The sequence below is a fragment of the Palaemon carinicauda genome, chromosome 17 (assembly GCF_036898095.1).
Source record: "Palaemon carinicauda isolate YSFRI2023 chromosome 17, ASM3689809v2, whole genome shotgun sequence".
In the NCBI taxonomy this organism is placed as follows: Eukaryota; Metazoa; Arthropoda; class Malacostraca; order Decapoda; family Palaemonidae; genus Palaemon; species Palaemon carinicauda.
In genome coordinates, this window is record NC_090741.1 from 68,448,368 (window position 1) to 68,465,582 (window position 17,215).

Here is a 17,215-nt window from a genome sequence, read left to right on the forward strand (position 1 = left end):
TTACAAATTTGGGATTAATTTGTATTTTCCCTAACATAAAAACCTGGAGCTCTTTAATCATACTGACCTGCCAGCACCTACCCCTTAAGTACTGTACTAATTGATTAAAAAGTGACTATTAGTCAACAGTGCTGGTGAGAGTGGGGGTAAACATAACAACCCCATCACTAGTGGTGGGTAGTTAAACCCAGTTTAACTTGCAGTCTTGACTAGTTTTCAGCTTCGCCGAAATAATAATGCAATCTCCAGGTTTGAAGGGTAGGGAAAATACAAATCACTCCCAAATTTGTTATGTTGAGACAATAGTTTGTAAGTGAAAAATCATCTGAAACTTTTGGGTGAAAAGATTTACTTCTTTCACACTTGTCCAAGTCTACTTTGATACAGAAAATGTATAGCCTACTTTATGAAGACCTTCCTTACTAGCAAGTACAGTACAAGGAAATATTCACATTCTTCCATAAAGTCTGTGACTCATGCAAGAATCATTCGAGATGACCTTCAAAATTTTATGTAAGGTACCCTACATAAGAAAGAGGCATCCCAGGAGTGGATCGTAGAGTTCAAAAGTTCTAAAGTGCATAATCAACTTGACATTCCTCTCATGAAACAATACTCCTGTTGTCTTCTGTCAGATGATTACTTTGTCATTAGTTTTGCAAACCTTTCAATTTTTAATAAACAATTTTAGTGGACTTTCTAAGCTTTACTGCTATTCCTTGGGCCTAACATCCCTTCAGGTTTGGTCTCTCATTCCTTCACTTTCTTTTTCCCACAAGGCCTGGACTGCCATAGGATATTATTATTTCATAAGTCTTCACAGAGAAGAATCTGAGCTACTAATATCCACTTGGCACACTAAGTCAGTCAAAATTAAAAGGGCTGAAATTAAACACCATTTACCATTTTTTTGGAACATTTATTTCAGATCAAGTACATCCTCAACTCCCATAGTATAGTTTTATTTTACACTTCTCAATAAGTAGCATACAATTTGATTAGCTGTGCTAATTTTGAGCAATCATTACCTAAAAGAGATCCATGGAGACAAAAAATAGCTGCCCAATATATTGGTGGCTAACAAACAACCACCTGTTTACTATCAATCATTATTTTACATTTGGTACTTCTGGGAGATGAGAGGCAGAGAAACCACTTAACCTGCTAGTGTGTGAAACATACAGACTCTTAAGCTATAGTGGTTAGAGAACACTAAAGACACATTCCATGTAAGTTAATTATTTGGTTATCAGACAAATTTGAGTTAGGATTTGCATGCTTAATTCTACGGTCAAACTAAGTACAGTTCACTTCCTGCTTGTTTCAAATAGTTTGTGACATTGAATGAATCCAATAGCGCATATTGCAGAGGCCGTGATTTTCCACCTTACATGATATGTGGCTCGACACTTGATATACCTGGCAGCTTCTGTAGCTACTCAATCCAGTTTTTACACACTTGAATGACTTCCACAAGGAGTCATTGACTTTCATTCACAATAAATGTTGATACTATACCTAATTGTGACTCCACTTTACAGCCTAGCAAGTAAGTTCTACAATGACGATTTCTCCTCAGCTATGAGCAAAGTAAAATAAGGCAAACAGGAATGTAAATAGTCGGTCAATTAACTAGCAACGTAACAAAAAACGCTAATGAAACATACTTTACACTACTACATGAAAATATAAATTTTAAATTTAAAAGAATGAATAAAAACAATTAAGGAACCCTTCTATTGGCACTATATAAATTAAACAATTTACTGTATTAAAACGACTGTGGGAAATCTGTATTACAGAAAAAGTCACGCAGTATAAAATGATACAGCTCTATGATAGGACAAAACCCGGCACCACTCATATGTACATGCTTTAATATATATATATATATCTAATGTATATGTTGTGAGTGGCTGGGTTAGCTTTTATGTACTGCCTCTAGGTGAGTGAACGACAAACTAGATCGCATATACATCATGGAACAGAGTATTGAAATGACAAATGAGGGAATGTAACTTTCAGAATTGTTCTGTTGTCAAGAGAAATATCACAACGAAAAGAGGAATGGTAACCCAGAAATAGAGCATAAGTAATGGCATATAGAGGTATATTAAGGATAAATTACTTAAGGTGATCACTATCATTCCCGGATTCCAGAGGAATTGGCTCTTTGGGATGCGCGAGGACGCTAGAAAAAACTTGTGTCATAACAAAAATAAAACCTGGACTATTTGACTAATCAAAACAGCACTTTATATGGTATATAAAGCCTCACTTAATTGAAGCTAGTCCTCCATCAAACTAAGAAACTGCCTGTTTTTTCCATTATTAGTTTGGGCCACTTGGAATATAACTACACCTTATTACAACCTATGCCATGTCTCCAGACTGCTTTGGCTATTTCAGAGAAAAAGCACAAGCAGATGTAAGAAATATTTGTATATGTGTTTGTGTGTGTATATTTGCACAACAGCTTACTGAAGGCAAGCAGCAACACTCATATGTACGTACGGCAACACTTACATGTACGTACATATATATATTATATACGAAGAATATTACTAAGAGCTGGGTATTTGTTCTCCAATGACGAAAGCCTTTGTCACATAAAAAAAGACTTTTAAGCTATTGCTAATTTGTTACCCTTAAAAGCCTTTGTTTAAAAAAGTCTAGCCTCATGAGGCTACAGAAATTCCCCCTTCATAATACAAACCTTATGAAGAGTACGCAAGATTTGTGAATATTTTTTTCAATAAATCAAATCACATGGGGAGCATATTCATCACTTAGAAAAGGCCAATTGGGAGACAAATAGCCATACATAAAACTAAATAATGGATCAAAAATATATTGTATATATTTATATGTATATGTAAAAAAAATCTTTACAGATCTAAAAGTCTATCCGAGACATCTCAACAAAAGAATATCTAAACCGCACCTTGATAAAGTGGATAATGGCAAAAATATAATATTGTCCTATTTGGTAGAAGGTAAAATTTACTTGACTGCGCAAAAATAATGTTATGAGGCCACTCAGTTCTTGATGACACGGCTAAAATGCCCTTTACTTTTATTCCTAGGGATTTTCTGGCCTGTCAATCAACCCGTTAAACGCAACATTATCAGTGACTCAGGACAAAAGTAAACCTACATAACAGATGGCCAAGACTAACTATACAACGCTACTCCTTAACATAACTGGCCAGTGAACACAACAAAGATCTTTCACAAATATTCAATAATCATATGATAGATCTCCCCAATATAAGATAAAAAATAAGGTCCCGCAAGATTAAATGAGATTCAAAATAAATCCTTTTGACTAGAAACACTGATACTGTTACAAGTTTATAATAATAATAATTTACAACATAAGTGGCCAATATTATTTTGCAAGATTATATTTAATGTTCCATGAAAGCATGAAAAAAACCTATGATTTTTCTATCTTAAAATTGTTTATATCCTAGTTATGTTGGACATGATGCATCACTTATGTTGAAAACTACACCAAGGCTTTTTATCAGTAAGGACATGATTAACCACATGTACAATTATCGTGAAAATGACCCATGACTCCTTAGAAAGTTTCATGTCGTTATGTACACCACCGCAAATATACCTTTGCACATTTTTTCCTCTTGAAATTTGACTGCTTCAGATAATTACAAATGGTTGAAAAACATCCTCGGTGATGGATACAATGGTGTATTCATATGCAGGCTAATAAAATTTGACATAAGGCTGGAGTTCCACAAATTTTAAAAAGTTCATTTCTGAATCAAGAACTGCTTTCATTAGCATGCCATAGTAAGCTTCAAAAACTGACAAAAAATCTTATTCACTGCATTCAGAATATTTACAATCCAAAATCATGACTGAAAAATAATGTATGTAGCATCAATCTATTCTAGACTTCAAAAAAGTTTTATGTGATATAGTTAGATGATGATAATTACCTTATCATTCCCTCAGCACAAGGTGCCGCCAGCAATGCATGATCCAGAAAAGAATGAGTACAAAATTATCAGCACCTGTTAAGCCCCAACTAATTTGATCACTTCAACCAATTCTCTTGTATATTCACTATACAAAGGTCATGAGTTGATGATTAAAAAGTTTCAAGTTCCAAGTCCAAATAGTTCTGATTGACAGGTGTCTGATAAGGAAAAGGGGACTCCCCCGTTTACTTTTTATTTGCGATGGAATAGAGATAAAAAGAGATCATGGCATCATTAAATTTTCCCCCCGTGGAGAGTATTTTTTCTTTTTTCACTTTTTTTTTTATCATATTTTACTTTTCTTCAAAGTACTTATATGTTGGGTTTTCATACCCATTTACCTGCATATTGGCTACATGCCTCTCCTCCGGGGTGATGGCCTGGTCGACTTCCATGAAGCCCTGTCATCAAAGAAAGATAACTTTTACTTCACTCCAAAAATGGATAGATTTTCAAACAAAACTTAAAAATAACCTAATTAATGTCAGTAAAATGTTTACTCCACAGAGTCAATTAATATATTTCTTCTTTCAGGTTATAACAGTAAAGACTTAAATATCAGTAACAGAGGGAGTAGCAGCAGCTGAGCTGATCACTTGTGGAACAAATATTACATACAAGTAATGGATTGAGCTTCATGTATGACAAATTGTAGTAAGTATAGTTCATTCAACACATAATCCGCAAAATATCTTAATTAAACGCTATTAAAGTTGTTTTGACCACACATGGTGTACACGATCGAGAGTTTCTAATAGGTTTCAACTCACAACTTACTTTCAAGTTTAGTTCACAATGTATATGACAGCCTTGCTCCTCCTAATGCTCCTACATAATTGCTGTGTTTATTTAATTTAATAAAAGGTATTAATGTATTTCAGACTAGCTGAGAAATAAATATCCTTTTCCTTCTCTACAACCTCCTTGCATTTTATTTCTATCATTAATCAAGCTAATATTTTCAAGTGCTTATGATCATCTAAAATACCCTAATTACAATAGCTCATGCAACTATTTAAAATAGCTAATGAATGCATTAATGAGGTTGTTAACAACAGGTAGTGAGCACTTTCCTGTCAGAATCTTCACTTTTGACCTTTGGCTCAGGACAGAGGTAGCCCAGGTGGGAAAGTTGAACTTTTGTATGAGTTTGTTTGAGTAGAAAAACAACATAGGCCCAGGACAACGGTGAAGATGTTCCATGATGAAGGAGAAGCACTACGAGACAAGCACGTACAGAGAAAGCACAAAGGAACCACGTGGGTACCGCGTGGGACACAAAGGGTCGGGGACACACAAGTCACACTGAAATTAAGGAGAGCGGCGAGATGATATTGCGACGCGACCAGAGAACTTACTGGAGGTCGAGACCTGAGCAAGCATGCTCTCTGACCCAGGGTTAGCCTCAGGGCGCGTATCACTCCACCTTGAAGTTACCCCTCATAGAACTGGAGGTCGAGACCTGAGCAAGCATGCTCTCTGACCCAGGGTTAGCCTCAGGGCGCGTATCACTCCGCCTTGAGGTTACCCCTCATAGAAAATGAATTTAGGGTAAACTACACAAAACTCTGGTTGGATGGGAGGAGATCCCAGATACGCCTAAGAAAGTAGTTCGAGGTAAGTACTTCTTGTTGGAACAAATACAAATTACTTCTTTAACACCCACATACAAAGCTTTCAGCCTTTAAACCCTGCAGTCACTTGGTGGGATGATGAAATTCCCCTAGAACTGAATTGATTGGTTCTTCTTTTAGGTTGTGTGGTCGATGTAGTAACGTCCCTGACTGGTGATCTGCCAGACTGGGGTTCGAGTCACGCTCAAACTCGTTAGTTCCTTTGGTCGCTGCATCCTCACCATCCTTGTGAGCTAAGGATGGGGGTTTGGGGGAGCCTACAGGTCTATCTGCCGAGCCATCAGCAGCCATTGGCTGGCCTTCCTTGGTCCTAGCTTGGATGGAGAGGGGAGCTTGGGCACTGATCACATGTAATATGGTCAGTCTCTAGGGCATTTGTCCTGTTTGATAGAGTAATGTCACTGTCCATTGCCTCTGCCATTCATGAGTGGCCTTTAAACCTTTAAATTGTCAGTCTCGCTAACAGCAGAGAAAAACAGGTAGCTCCAGCAACCCCCTTTTAGCCCTTCATCAGGATGAAAAAGCTGATATGACCTAGCCTGTAATTGATGTGTACCTAGTATTAGGACACTGAAGGAATCTTTTCCACTGAAGGGGAGATGCAGTCTGAAATGATGAGTTGAGTAGTTATTCCCTCCAGCATCCTATCCCTCATTATGGGAGGATGGTTACACCATACGGTACAGTAGGAGGTTGGACAACAAGATGGAAGAAAGGAAGCAAGAACAGAGGTAAAGAAGGATATAGCGGAAGTGCAGCCAGGAGCCCATGGAACGCTGATGAGACCCTTGAATAAAAGACTGTGAAGTTTGTTCTATGCTTGCAAACTTCTGCCTTCATCACTTGGCCCTCCACAATGTTCTTTTGGAAACACTTAGTGAAACAAATACCTCTCAATACATTAACTCTTGTCCAACCTGGTACCTCAACAACCTTGATGTAAAAGTTATATGCTTTAACGATTGTCTCACAAAGTTAGAATGAGACAGTGTTCTTCAACACCTCTTTCTTGGTTCTGCCAGCGCTAAGGAATGGTCGTCAACCCTCAGGACTGAGATGTTGAGTCCTCAGCAGGTAGCTCTGCAGAGCCCTCAAGGGACAAAAATGTATCTAATCTGGATTATGACACAGACGCTTCACGTAGAGAGGGGATGGTGAAGGTTTCAAACATGAAGGCATTTGCCGATGGGTTGTGGATTTTAGCCATGAATTCAGGCACAATCCTCATCGTTGGTTATTATTCAAGTGTTTGTGCAAATTACCTACTTTTTTTTGTATAGTAGGTAACCACAAGAGACCTGAAAACATGGGCCATTTCCCACTTTGAGTCTGAGGTACCAGGGAAGGCTAGATAGCTTGAAGTTCATCATGAGAATGGACACATCCCACGAGGAGAGATTTAACCTTCGGTCATAAAACTGTGCAAGGCTGAGCTGTAGCCCAAGACAGCAGCAACAGAGGCCTTTCTCAAGGAAAAAAGGGCAAAGAGATGAGACAGACAGTCTACAATCTGTGCTAGTGATGCTACAGTCGGAGATGTACCCCTTCTAGGAAACCAATCTCATAAAATGGCCCACTTTCCTTGGTAGACAACTACAAGGGGACTGTAGCAGGTACCAAGACATTTGCACAGTCCCTCGCAAAAAGCATTTTGCTTGAGAATTTCTATATAATCTCCAACCATGAAATGTAAGTCACTGATTGCTGGTACCTCTCAAGATACAGTTGATAGAGAATTGTTCCCCATGTTGTTACAGTAGTTCTCTAAGGACCTCTAGTAAAAATGCTAACAGATCTGGATACCACTCAGCTTGTGGCCATCTGGGAGCAGCAAGGTTCATTCCGAGACCTGGCATAATTAACGCTCTCCTGATTGGCTAAAAAATCAGGCTGAATGGAGGAAACGTGTAGATGTTCAGGTGATTCCATGGGTGCTAAAAGTATCCTCAAACACTCCCCATAGGTCTGGAAAAGGGGAACAAAATGGGTGTAGTTTCCTGTTTGAGCATTTGGTATACTGGCCGATTTCGGGCAAGCTCCAAAAGGCAAGAAACCTTTCCATTATGCATGTAGGGACCACACAGATCCTACAACCTGTCCCTGGCAACCATGTGTGTCTGCTGGTAGATAGCTCTTGCCTGGGTGAAAGCTTTACAGCGTGGTGCATCGCCCAGATGTACATCTGTTAACTTTCAGACAGGGAGTGACACCAAACCCCTGTTTATTGACACTATAGTAGTATTTTCACTCACCAACACTACAAAGTGCCTCATCAAATATTCTCAAAATGCTTGAACTAGAAACTGCTTGCATTTCCAATATTTTGATATGAAGATGTTTTTCTTCTGTTGACCACAAAACTGAAGTGCCCATTTCATCAGAACAGTTTCAAGTCCAAAGGTGTGGGGAGTAGAGCGAGGCTCCCTTGTTGAGGTTTTCTATATCCAGCCGCCAGGGAAGCTCAGCCATTACCTCCTGCTCCACTTGGACATGATGGCTCAGGGGATTACTGGGGGCTGACTAGTAACCCTTCAAACATCACTGAAGGGATCTCTGGTGGAGGCACCCCTGAGGAAAGAATTTTTGTAACAAGAAAATATGACTGACAAAGCTTTACCAACACCAAGCTTGAAGTAGTGTCTGAGACAGAAATGGTTTTGTTACCTGTCTAAGCTTGCTGTAGCACCCATCTGAAGGAATGACTCCCACTGCTGCTTGTCTATTGGTATGCTAAGATACTTCAACCTTTGCTTGGGTGTGAGATTCAACTTCTAGATCCTGTAGCAACTGCCTCTCAGAGAAGGCCAGGATCAACCAATAGTCGAGATATATCAAAAGACTTATCTAGTGCAAGTGAGCACAGGCTGTCACCAATGTAAAAATTCAACTGAACACCTGGAGAGTAGTGCAATTCAAAACACAGGGTTCTGAACTGGTACAAGTATCCACTGATAAGAAGGCGGTGACGACTGGTACAAGGGTGGTTGGCATAAAAGTCACTTGCACAGGAATGATGAGCATCAAGGCATGAAATGCACAGCTTTCACTGGCTCCCAGACCTTACTTTAGTGCTTGCACTACCACAGGGATGGGAGCTTTTTTAGGCTTAGAACACACTGCGGGGATTGCCACCGAGATCATAGACTCTGGAATTACTATTGATCTCACTATCATCACCACTGAAATTACTACCTTCAAGACCTAAGGAAGACAGGTTAAACTCTGTGACGATCACTTGGGGGTCTCTACACTCGACTAAACCCTGAGAAACAGCTGATGCAAATCAGTTTTCCTTGCTCCTGAAGCATACTCTCCCCGGGGACCAAACCAGGGGTGTAATCCTGAAAGCTTCAGCAACAGGTGAACTTAATGAGGGTAAAGTGCTATAGAGTCACACTGGCATCATCTTGGCCATTGCCAAGGATGAAGCCGGAGAAGACTTGAGACTTCAAAGAATAAACCTGCCACTGAATGGGAGGCCATGATCTGCAATCGGAACATGGGGATGACTACGAAAAATCATATCCCTTACAAGAAGTGTAGTGTATTAAATAAATAACTGATCTTGCCAAGATACAATTTCAGGGTTCGCTCTTTCCCCCAAATTTACATGAATCCAACAATCAACCAATCACTTCAGTAAAGAAAAAGAAAATGATCAAATCCTTTGGATAAATTGCAAAAGTGCATCCATACTTATTTTGGCAAAGACAAAAGTGAAAAGTCTTTGACAGGAAAGAGGGCGGGACTACTTGCCCAGGTTCACCATCTATAAAGGAAAAAAAGCCTTGTATACATGAAGGAAAAAATTATAAATGCTAACTCTACAGAAAACAACTATCAAGAATTATATAAATGAATTCAAACTTCATACCTGGTTATGGGGGTTTGTGCTATTTCTTCGTCGTAGTACAACAATACCAACGACCATGGCCATCATTAAAGCCACGCCAGCAAATGCTACAGTGAAATAAACTCCGCGACTTTCACTCCCAGATGACTCGCGAGTCACACTGTAACTCTGAAAAAGAAAGTAAAGTAGTATAGTTCCAAACATATGTTCTAAAGGCCTTTTTAAATGATACAGTGCTTCTAAAATTATTATTACCAGTTGCAGTACACTAGGTTTAATCCTCCAGAATACCAAATGATAAAAAGAGTTCCATAAAAGAAATACATTATCATCAATTAATAAATGGTATTTTTCATCATTGCAAAAAAATGAAAATCAATCAACAATTTATTAACAAATACCAAATGATAAAAAGTTCCACAAAAGAAATACATTATCATCAATTAATACATGGTAATTTTTATCATTGCAAAAGAAAATGTAAATCAATCAACAATTTATTAACAAATTTTGATTTACAGTATATCTAAGAACTTTTGGAAGACTTTCCATTATTTACTTTAAAATTTTTCTAATGGTAAGAAAAAAAATAGACCTAAATATTTCACTTACATACAATGTCAAAAGAACTGAAAAGTACTGAAAGACAATCCCAGAAACATAGACAAAACACTTTATTACCATACGTGGTATTTCACATCTTAGTTAGCAACTCCTTAATCTTATAGTTTTAATTCTGACAAATCAGTCATTAAACTTTTTTTACTTCTGATAAACAAAGCCGCCTTTACTTACGATAAATCAAATCTCAATGCAACAAAAACTGATTTCACACAGAAATATAAAACAATACTAATATTATAATTTGTCACTTTATGTGGATGCAAATTACATGCACCTAATAATCCTAGCTTCTCATTTTGGGCGTAAAAGGAACCAGAAAGAAGAGCACTTACAGCTTGTGAGTGAGAAATCTGGTGATGCTGGGCATGAGCCACCTGTACATCATCAGCGTGGTGTAACAACAATGGCTCGGGTGGGGTGGAAACATTGGGGACAGGAGAGGCTTCTCTCACCATTCCATCAACAGTGAGGGTATCCACCTCCACGGGATCTTGGCTCACGACTTCCTCCTCAATGTTGCTCTCCAGTGCCTCGGCGTGACTTGTTTGGGTCATGCCATTGGGTTCTGCATGCTCTGGGAAGGTCTCTTCATCAGAGCCAGACTCGTTCTGTGTGGTAAATGAAAGAATATAAAATAAATCCATAAAAATAATTTATGAACATTTTTTTTTAACAAAATTTTTCCATTTTATCAACACAGTTATTTTTGACCTGTTATTAGTAAATTAGTTCCCATTTTGGCTGCTCCATCAGAATTTCTATTTCCTTTTATGCTTACATGAGACAGTATCCAACATATTCTAACTATTACATTGGATTCATATAATTCATGCTAAAGAAAATCATCTATTGGACCAGAGAATTCTTTTAACCAAAGGTTTGAATATAAGGGCACTGCTAGTAACTGAAGATTACAAATTTCTGAGTTGGTATTTTCTTTACATACTGATTAAAAAATAAATTTCAAAATATTTTGATGTGAAAACAGAAGTATTTTTTTCAGAAGAGAACAGACTAATTTTATCAAAATATATGGCAGCAAATCCTATTATTACTGAAGATCTAGAAGTATTCATACATACATTGCATTGTGGACCTATAAGTTTTGTAAATTTCAAAAGTATGTGGTATGTAATGATGAGTATCTTCATGTCAACAGTAAGTCCATCCATCCATATACCAAAGGCACTTCCCCCAATTTTGGGGGGTAGCCGACATCAACAAGAACAAAACAAAAAAGGGGACCTCTACTCTCTATGTTCCTCCAGCCTAACCAGGGACCCAGCCGAGTTCAGCTGGTACTGCTAGGGTGCCACAGCCCAACCTCCCACATTTCCACCACAGATGAAGCTTCATACTGCTGAGTCCCCTACTGCTGCTACCTCCGCGGTCATCTAAGGCACCGGAGGAAGCAGCAGGGCCTACCGGAACTGCGTCACAATCGCTCGCCATTCATTCCTATTTCTAGCACGCTCTCTTGCCTCTCTCACATCTATCCTCCTATCACCCAGAGCTTTCTTCACACCATCCATCCACCCAAACCTTGTCCTTCCTCTTGTACTTCTCCCATCAACTCTTGCATTCATCACCTTCTTTAGCAGACAGCCATTCTCCATTCTCTCATTATGGCCAAACCACCTCAACACATTCATATCCACTCTAGCCGCTAACTCATTTCTTACACCCGTTCTCACCCTCACCACCTCGTTCCTGACCCTATCTACTCGAGATACACCAGCCATACTCCTCAGACACTTCATCTCAAACATTCAATTTCTGTCTCTCCATCACTTTCATTCCCCACAACTCCGATCCATACATCACAGTTGGTACAATCACTTTCTCATATAGAACTCTCTTTACATTCATGCCCAACCCTCTATTTTTTACTACTCCCTTAACTGCCCCCAACACTTTGCAACCTTCATTGACTCTCTGACGTACATCTGCTTCCACTCCACCATTTGCTGCAACAACAGACCCCAAGTACTTAAACTGATCCACCTCCTCAAGTAACTCTCCATTCAACATGACATTCAACCTTGCACCACCTTCCCTTCTCGTACATCTCATAACCTTACTCTTACCCACATTAACTCTCAACTTCCTTCTCTCACACACCCTTCCAAATTCTGTCACTAGTCGGTCAAGCTTCTATTCTGTTCTCATAGAGAGTTAAAGAAACTTTATCAATACCGAGACCCAGATGTTGAGGAGCCACTGTCCTTGAGTGACTTACAATCATACTTTGAGTTTAGTTAGAATTCAACTTCATGCCCCATAAATTGCACCATGCACTAATTTTAGCTAGATCTCTATTAAGGGATTCAGCAACCTCAGATCTACATTCAGGAGATAAAATTGATGCATAGAGAGTAGCATCATCTGCACATGGAACAAGCTCCTTTTCTAGGCCAAACCACGTTATGCGTATGTAGTACAAAAAGTAATGGGCCAAGAACACTACCCGGAGGAACAACAGATATCACTGTAATCTATTACTATGATGCTAAGAAATGACACACCCACTACAACTGTTTGAGTTTGAAAACAAGGGCTTGGGCTTCATGCTTAACATGGTCTAAGGCAACACCAAGATAAAGGCCAATCATACAAACTTCCTGACCACAATCAAAGGATTTCTGTACAGTACTGGAGATTGTAAAAAAGGGCATCACAAGCTTCAAGGCCTTTATGAAAACCAAATTGCAAACTATGGAACAGATGATTACCTTCAGCTAACCTATAAGACGTTTTGCCAAAAGACATTCAAAAACTTTAGATAATATGGGAGTTATGGAAATTAGAAGGTAATCATTTTAACTTGAGCTACCACAAACACATTTACATTGTGGAGTAATATTACCAATTCTCCAACTAGTGCTAAAAGCTCCTCTTCTTGCTAACTTGCGCAAAATAACATAACATTGGAACTAAGAAATCTGCAGTCTTTATAAAAAAAAAACCAGGAAAAATACTATTTGGGTCTACAACTACATAAGAATCAAGTTCTAGCAAGAGAGCTTTAATTCCATAAGATTGAAAAGCTAAACTAGATAGTTTAGCCAAGTATGAGAAAGATCAAGTTTCTCATTACTCTGCTTACTGTCAACCACACCAGCCAAAAGGGTTGCAATTTTCCTTTGGACAGCGAGTGACAGAGCATTCTGGTTTAAGTAAAGGAGGAACTGTTGCATTTACACCAGAGTGCAGATTTAAGGTTAGCCCACCACTCATGTTCCTGGTTGTACCAGAAAGGATTTCTTTTATGGCTAAATTGCATTAATATTCAGTTAAAGCATAAACTCTCTGACCGAAAGCTCTAAGCTGAATATAGTTATTCCAAGTAAAATCTTATCTGTTACCCTTCCCAAGATAATAGGCCTCTTGCTTCTCCAAATAAGCACATCTATAATCATCATTGAACCATGGTTTGTCTTTCACTCAGTACCCTAGCACACGAGAAGGGATACGCCTATCAATTATGTTGACTAGATTGCTACTCAACAGGATACACACTACTATACAATTGTAACCAATTCGAGCCCAAAAGATCACTCAAAATGCCATTTCAGTCTGCTCAGTCTTCCCTACTAATGAAATCAAGGCATGATCAGATGACCCAACTGGATAACCATCCTTAATTACGGCCATTTGCAACTCCTTAGACCCACATAATTTCTTACTCCATGGTGCTTTTAACTTACAGTATTTCTTTTGTCTCTTCCCACTTGGTTATATACCTAAAACTTTACTCCATTCTTAGATTGGATAAAATTTATCAATTTGGGCTATATAGCTCAGGAAATAGGCCCTGTGAGGACATTCAACACAAACACAATTGAGGTAAAACCCTGCAGTTACACCGACGAGTAAAAGCCTGAAAATACTTTACAGATAAAAAACTTCAATACAATACAACTTACTCTATCATCATCATCGTCATCGTCTTCATCATCATCTTCCTCTTCGTCGTTGAGATCCCTGTTCTGATCTGCACTTACTGTCTCCCCTTCATCTTCGTCATCGTCACTGATGTCTCCACCTTCGGTTGAATCATTGACATTATCTAAACTTCCATCGTCAGCCTTGGTTACTGTATTAAGAAAAAAATTCTATTTAGCAAATTCTGTTTGCATATCCTTTATATTTATTGCTTTATATATCTTAAATAAGTAAGTCATGAGATTAAGAATAAACCTTACCACTTGGCAGAGGAACTGGGGCATGAGTGGAAAGCTCAGGAGGAGTAGAATCCTTACTTCGCAGAGCTGCTGAATATTCACGCATCAAGCGACCAATCTTGGCATTGAGATCTGGATGCCTGGAAGATAAGAAACAGAGTTGGAACCGCTAAAAATACTGGACATCTTCCTCCAGCATAATATACTGTTAGTCATTGCCAAAATTATGGCTTAATATAAGATTTTTTGTTCACAGAACTGTATATGAGGATCACTTTATAAGAATAAATGATTTTTTGTTCACAGAACTGTATATGAGGATCACTTTATAAGAATAAATACTAAAAGTTACACAATAAGCTATGTTTTAACAAACTCTGTAACAAATTTTTGAAATTGACCACATAGTGGGAGATAAGATCAGAATGGTTCTCCTATGGAAAAAAAAAAAAATCCATTTGATCAGTGAAAAGAAATATTTATGTCCTTATTGATCAGTTTAATATGTTTTATGTCTACGTGACTACATCATTGTAATGTAATTTCAGTAACTCTGAAATATTGTGAATCTCTTTTAATGTGTCTCCAAATGAATTGAACCTGTCCTAAGCAACCTAAGACAAGGTACCAAAATTACTGTACAGAAACTTTTGGTAATAACAGCGGCGCCAGTCTTTCACAGATATATACCACAGCCTTTATATGTCCTAGCATGTCTTCTTATCTATAAGGAGTAACAACCACAAATGGCCTGCCATGGCTGAAAGTTTTTTTTTCCTCTGGTTTCAGGGTATGATTGATTGATTGATTTAAAGTTTTCAGGCATCCTTCAGGGTATGAAATGGAAACAAAGATGATAATGAAGCAGGCCTCAACTTTGTATTTTCATCTCAAATAATGAGTTGGAATTCCATATTACTGGAGAAACATGTTAAATCTAAAATAGTAAGGTGTTTAAAGAAACATTGTGAGATTCAAAAAAATTTCAGCAAGCACACTGCAAAAAAGTCTACAAAGAAACAGTAGCACTAGAATCAAGACAGGTGCTTATACCACCAAAGAAGTTTTAAACATGGAAGAGACAGACCTCTTCTGGATGATGTCCAACAAGCTTTTGTTGTCTGAGAAGAGAGGACTGCATCAGACTTCAAGGCTGGCAAGGATTTTAAGTGTTTATATAAAACATTACGGGGATTTTGATGTTTATACCATTGGTTATATACCATTTCCCTAGCACTGACAAGATTCATTAAAGTGTAACTTTGAAATCCAAAAAGAAAGCTCGGATAACAATGATTTCAATTGTTGCTACACAGCTACTTTCTTTCTCAGAGATCCCAAAGCCATTAAGAGTGGTACCACAACAGGGATTATTTTCTCGCCAAAAACCAGCTCTCTAATTCAGTTTACGGACCATGTAGATCCTTACGACATTTGAGTGATTGTTTCAACATTTTACAAGATGGGGTTTTGATTTGGTCTTGCATCTCAACCTAAAATTTTCTGGCAAAAAATATGGCCCAAATATGTTGAGAATTTACAGGTTTCCTACTGCATACAGCATCTTCAAGGTGATATCACTTGAAGTGGACAGCAATAAACACTGACTTGAAGGAAATTGAACTGAAACCAGTCGAAAAGAGCCGTCTCAAATGGACCCAGCTTAAGGTTTAAATACTATTCCAATGGATATAGGTTACTACTGGTATCAATTATAATCTTCCCAAATCTAAAAGGATTTGCAATGACTAAAAATTTCAATATTCAAGTGTACCAACCTTGAAAGCATGTTGAGAGACTGGTTAACCATACGCTCCAAATCACTCAGGTGCTGCAGAGTTGCATCTCGTTCCCTGTCTGCTGCTTCATAATCTGAGTTGAGGAGGTGCTTGTAGTGAGAGACTGTGTGATGACGGTCCTTGTTCAGAGCACGGAGCAGTTTCTGTAAGCATTTCTGAACCTTGTGCGTCTGAAAAGAGAATGACAATTTGAACCCACTTACTTTAAACTGTTACAATTGTAAATTATGGATACCTAATACAGTATATCAAAATCAAAAGTCTGTGATATATTATATGTAAACACCTGTAACTTAGACTCTGATTAGGGAATCTTATATCAAAATGTTTGGAACAATTCTTTAACCGACAACAGCTTGATACTTAAATTTGGAGAAAATAATAAAAACTGCACAAATATGAGGCATAAGTACTAAAGCAAGAATTAAAACCTTAATTTCCTAAATCAATCAATATCAAAATTTAAATCTTACTCTAATAATGAAAAAAAAAAATAACACAAAAAAAATATCCCTTCTTAGATATCTAAATTATCAATTATAAAAATTATAGATTCCTCATTAACATAATGCAGATATTTTGAACTTATTAAATAAAAAAAATTCATCACAAAACCTACGTTTGGTTGTTTTTCCGCAAGAGCACGAGTGTAACAGGTCATGGCTTCTCTCTTCATTTCATTTATGTGAGCAACAATTCGCTGCTGGTGGAGAGCAGTCAATTGATGTCTCTCAGCCTCATTTTCTGCCTCGACTGCTTCAACGGTCTGTTGAAATCTTTGAGTCATGCGATGCTTGAACTCTTCAGCACCTCGTGGATCCTTGGCGCGGAGGTCCTGGTAGCGTTCTTCGAGATCTGACCATTCCTTCATGATCTAAAAGTAGGATTTGAATCGTACAGCTTTTATGAACATGAATCACGACATATTTACTTTAAAGAAATCAGATTAAACAGGACCCATGAAGAGTTCATAGGTAACAATACAAACTATTGAAAAATTCCAATGGTAGTTTTGAAGTTCAGAACTAGTGGAGTGAGATCATTATACATTTAAAATTAGCAATAGCAAAACTTAATCTCAGGAGCTATTAGGTCTGAAAATATAGGTCTTCTA

The 17,215-nt window shown here is 38.0% G+C and overlaps 1 protein-coding gene across 3 annotated transcripts in view; it reads right to left on the bottom strand.

Moving 5' to 3' along the window:
- Nucleotides 1-898: 898 nt before the first annotated feature.
- The window catches only part of Appl (amyloid-beta-like protein), a 72,967-nt gene continuing 56,650 nt past the window's right edge, over nt 899-17,215 (bottom strand). For all 3 annotated transcript variants that reach the window (XM_068391198.1, XM_068391197.1, XM_068391196.1), the window contains 7 exons: nt 16,721-16,975; nt 16,081-16,271; nt 14,324-14,442; nt 14,045-14,214; nt 10,451-10,726; nt 9,516-9,662; nt 899-4,408 (listed from right to left, as the gene is read on the bottom strand). In XM_068391198.1, coding sequence (XP_068247299.1) covers nt 4,301-4,408; nt 9,516-9,662; nt 10,451-10,726; nt 14,045-14,214; nt 14,324-14,442; nt 16,081-16,271; nt 16,721-16,975 — 1,266 coding nt within the window. In that variant the 3' untranslated portion in view covers nt 899-4,300. The remainder of the gene's footprint in view (nt 4,409-9,515; nt 9,663-10,450; nt 10,727-14,044; nt 14,215-14,323; nt 14,443-16,080; nt 16,272-16,720; nt 16,976-17,215) is intronic.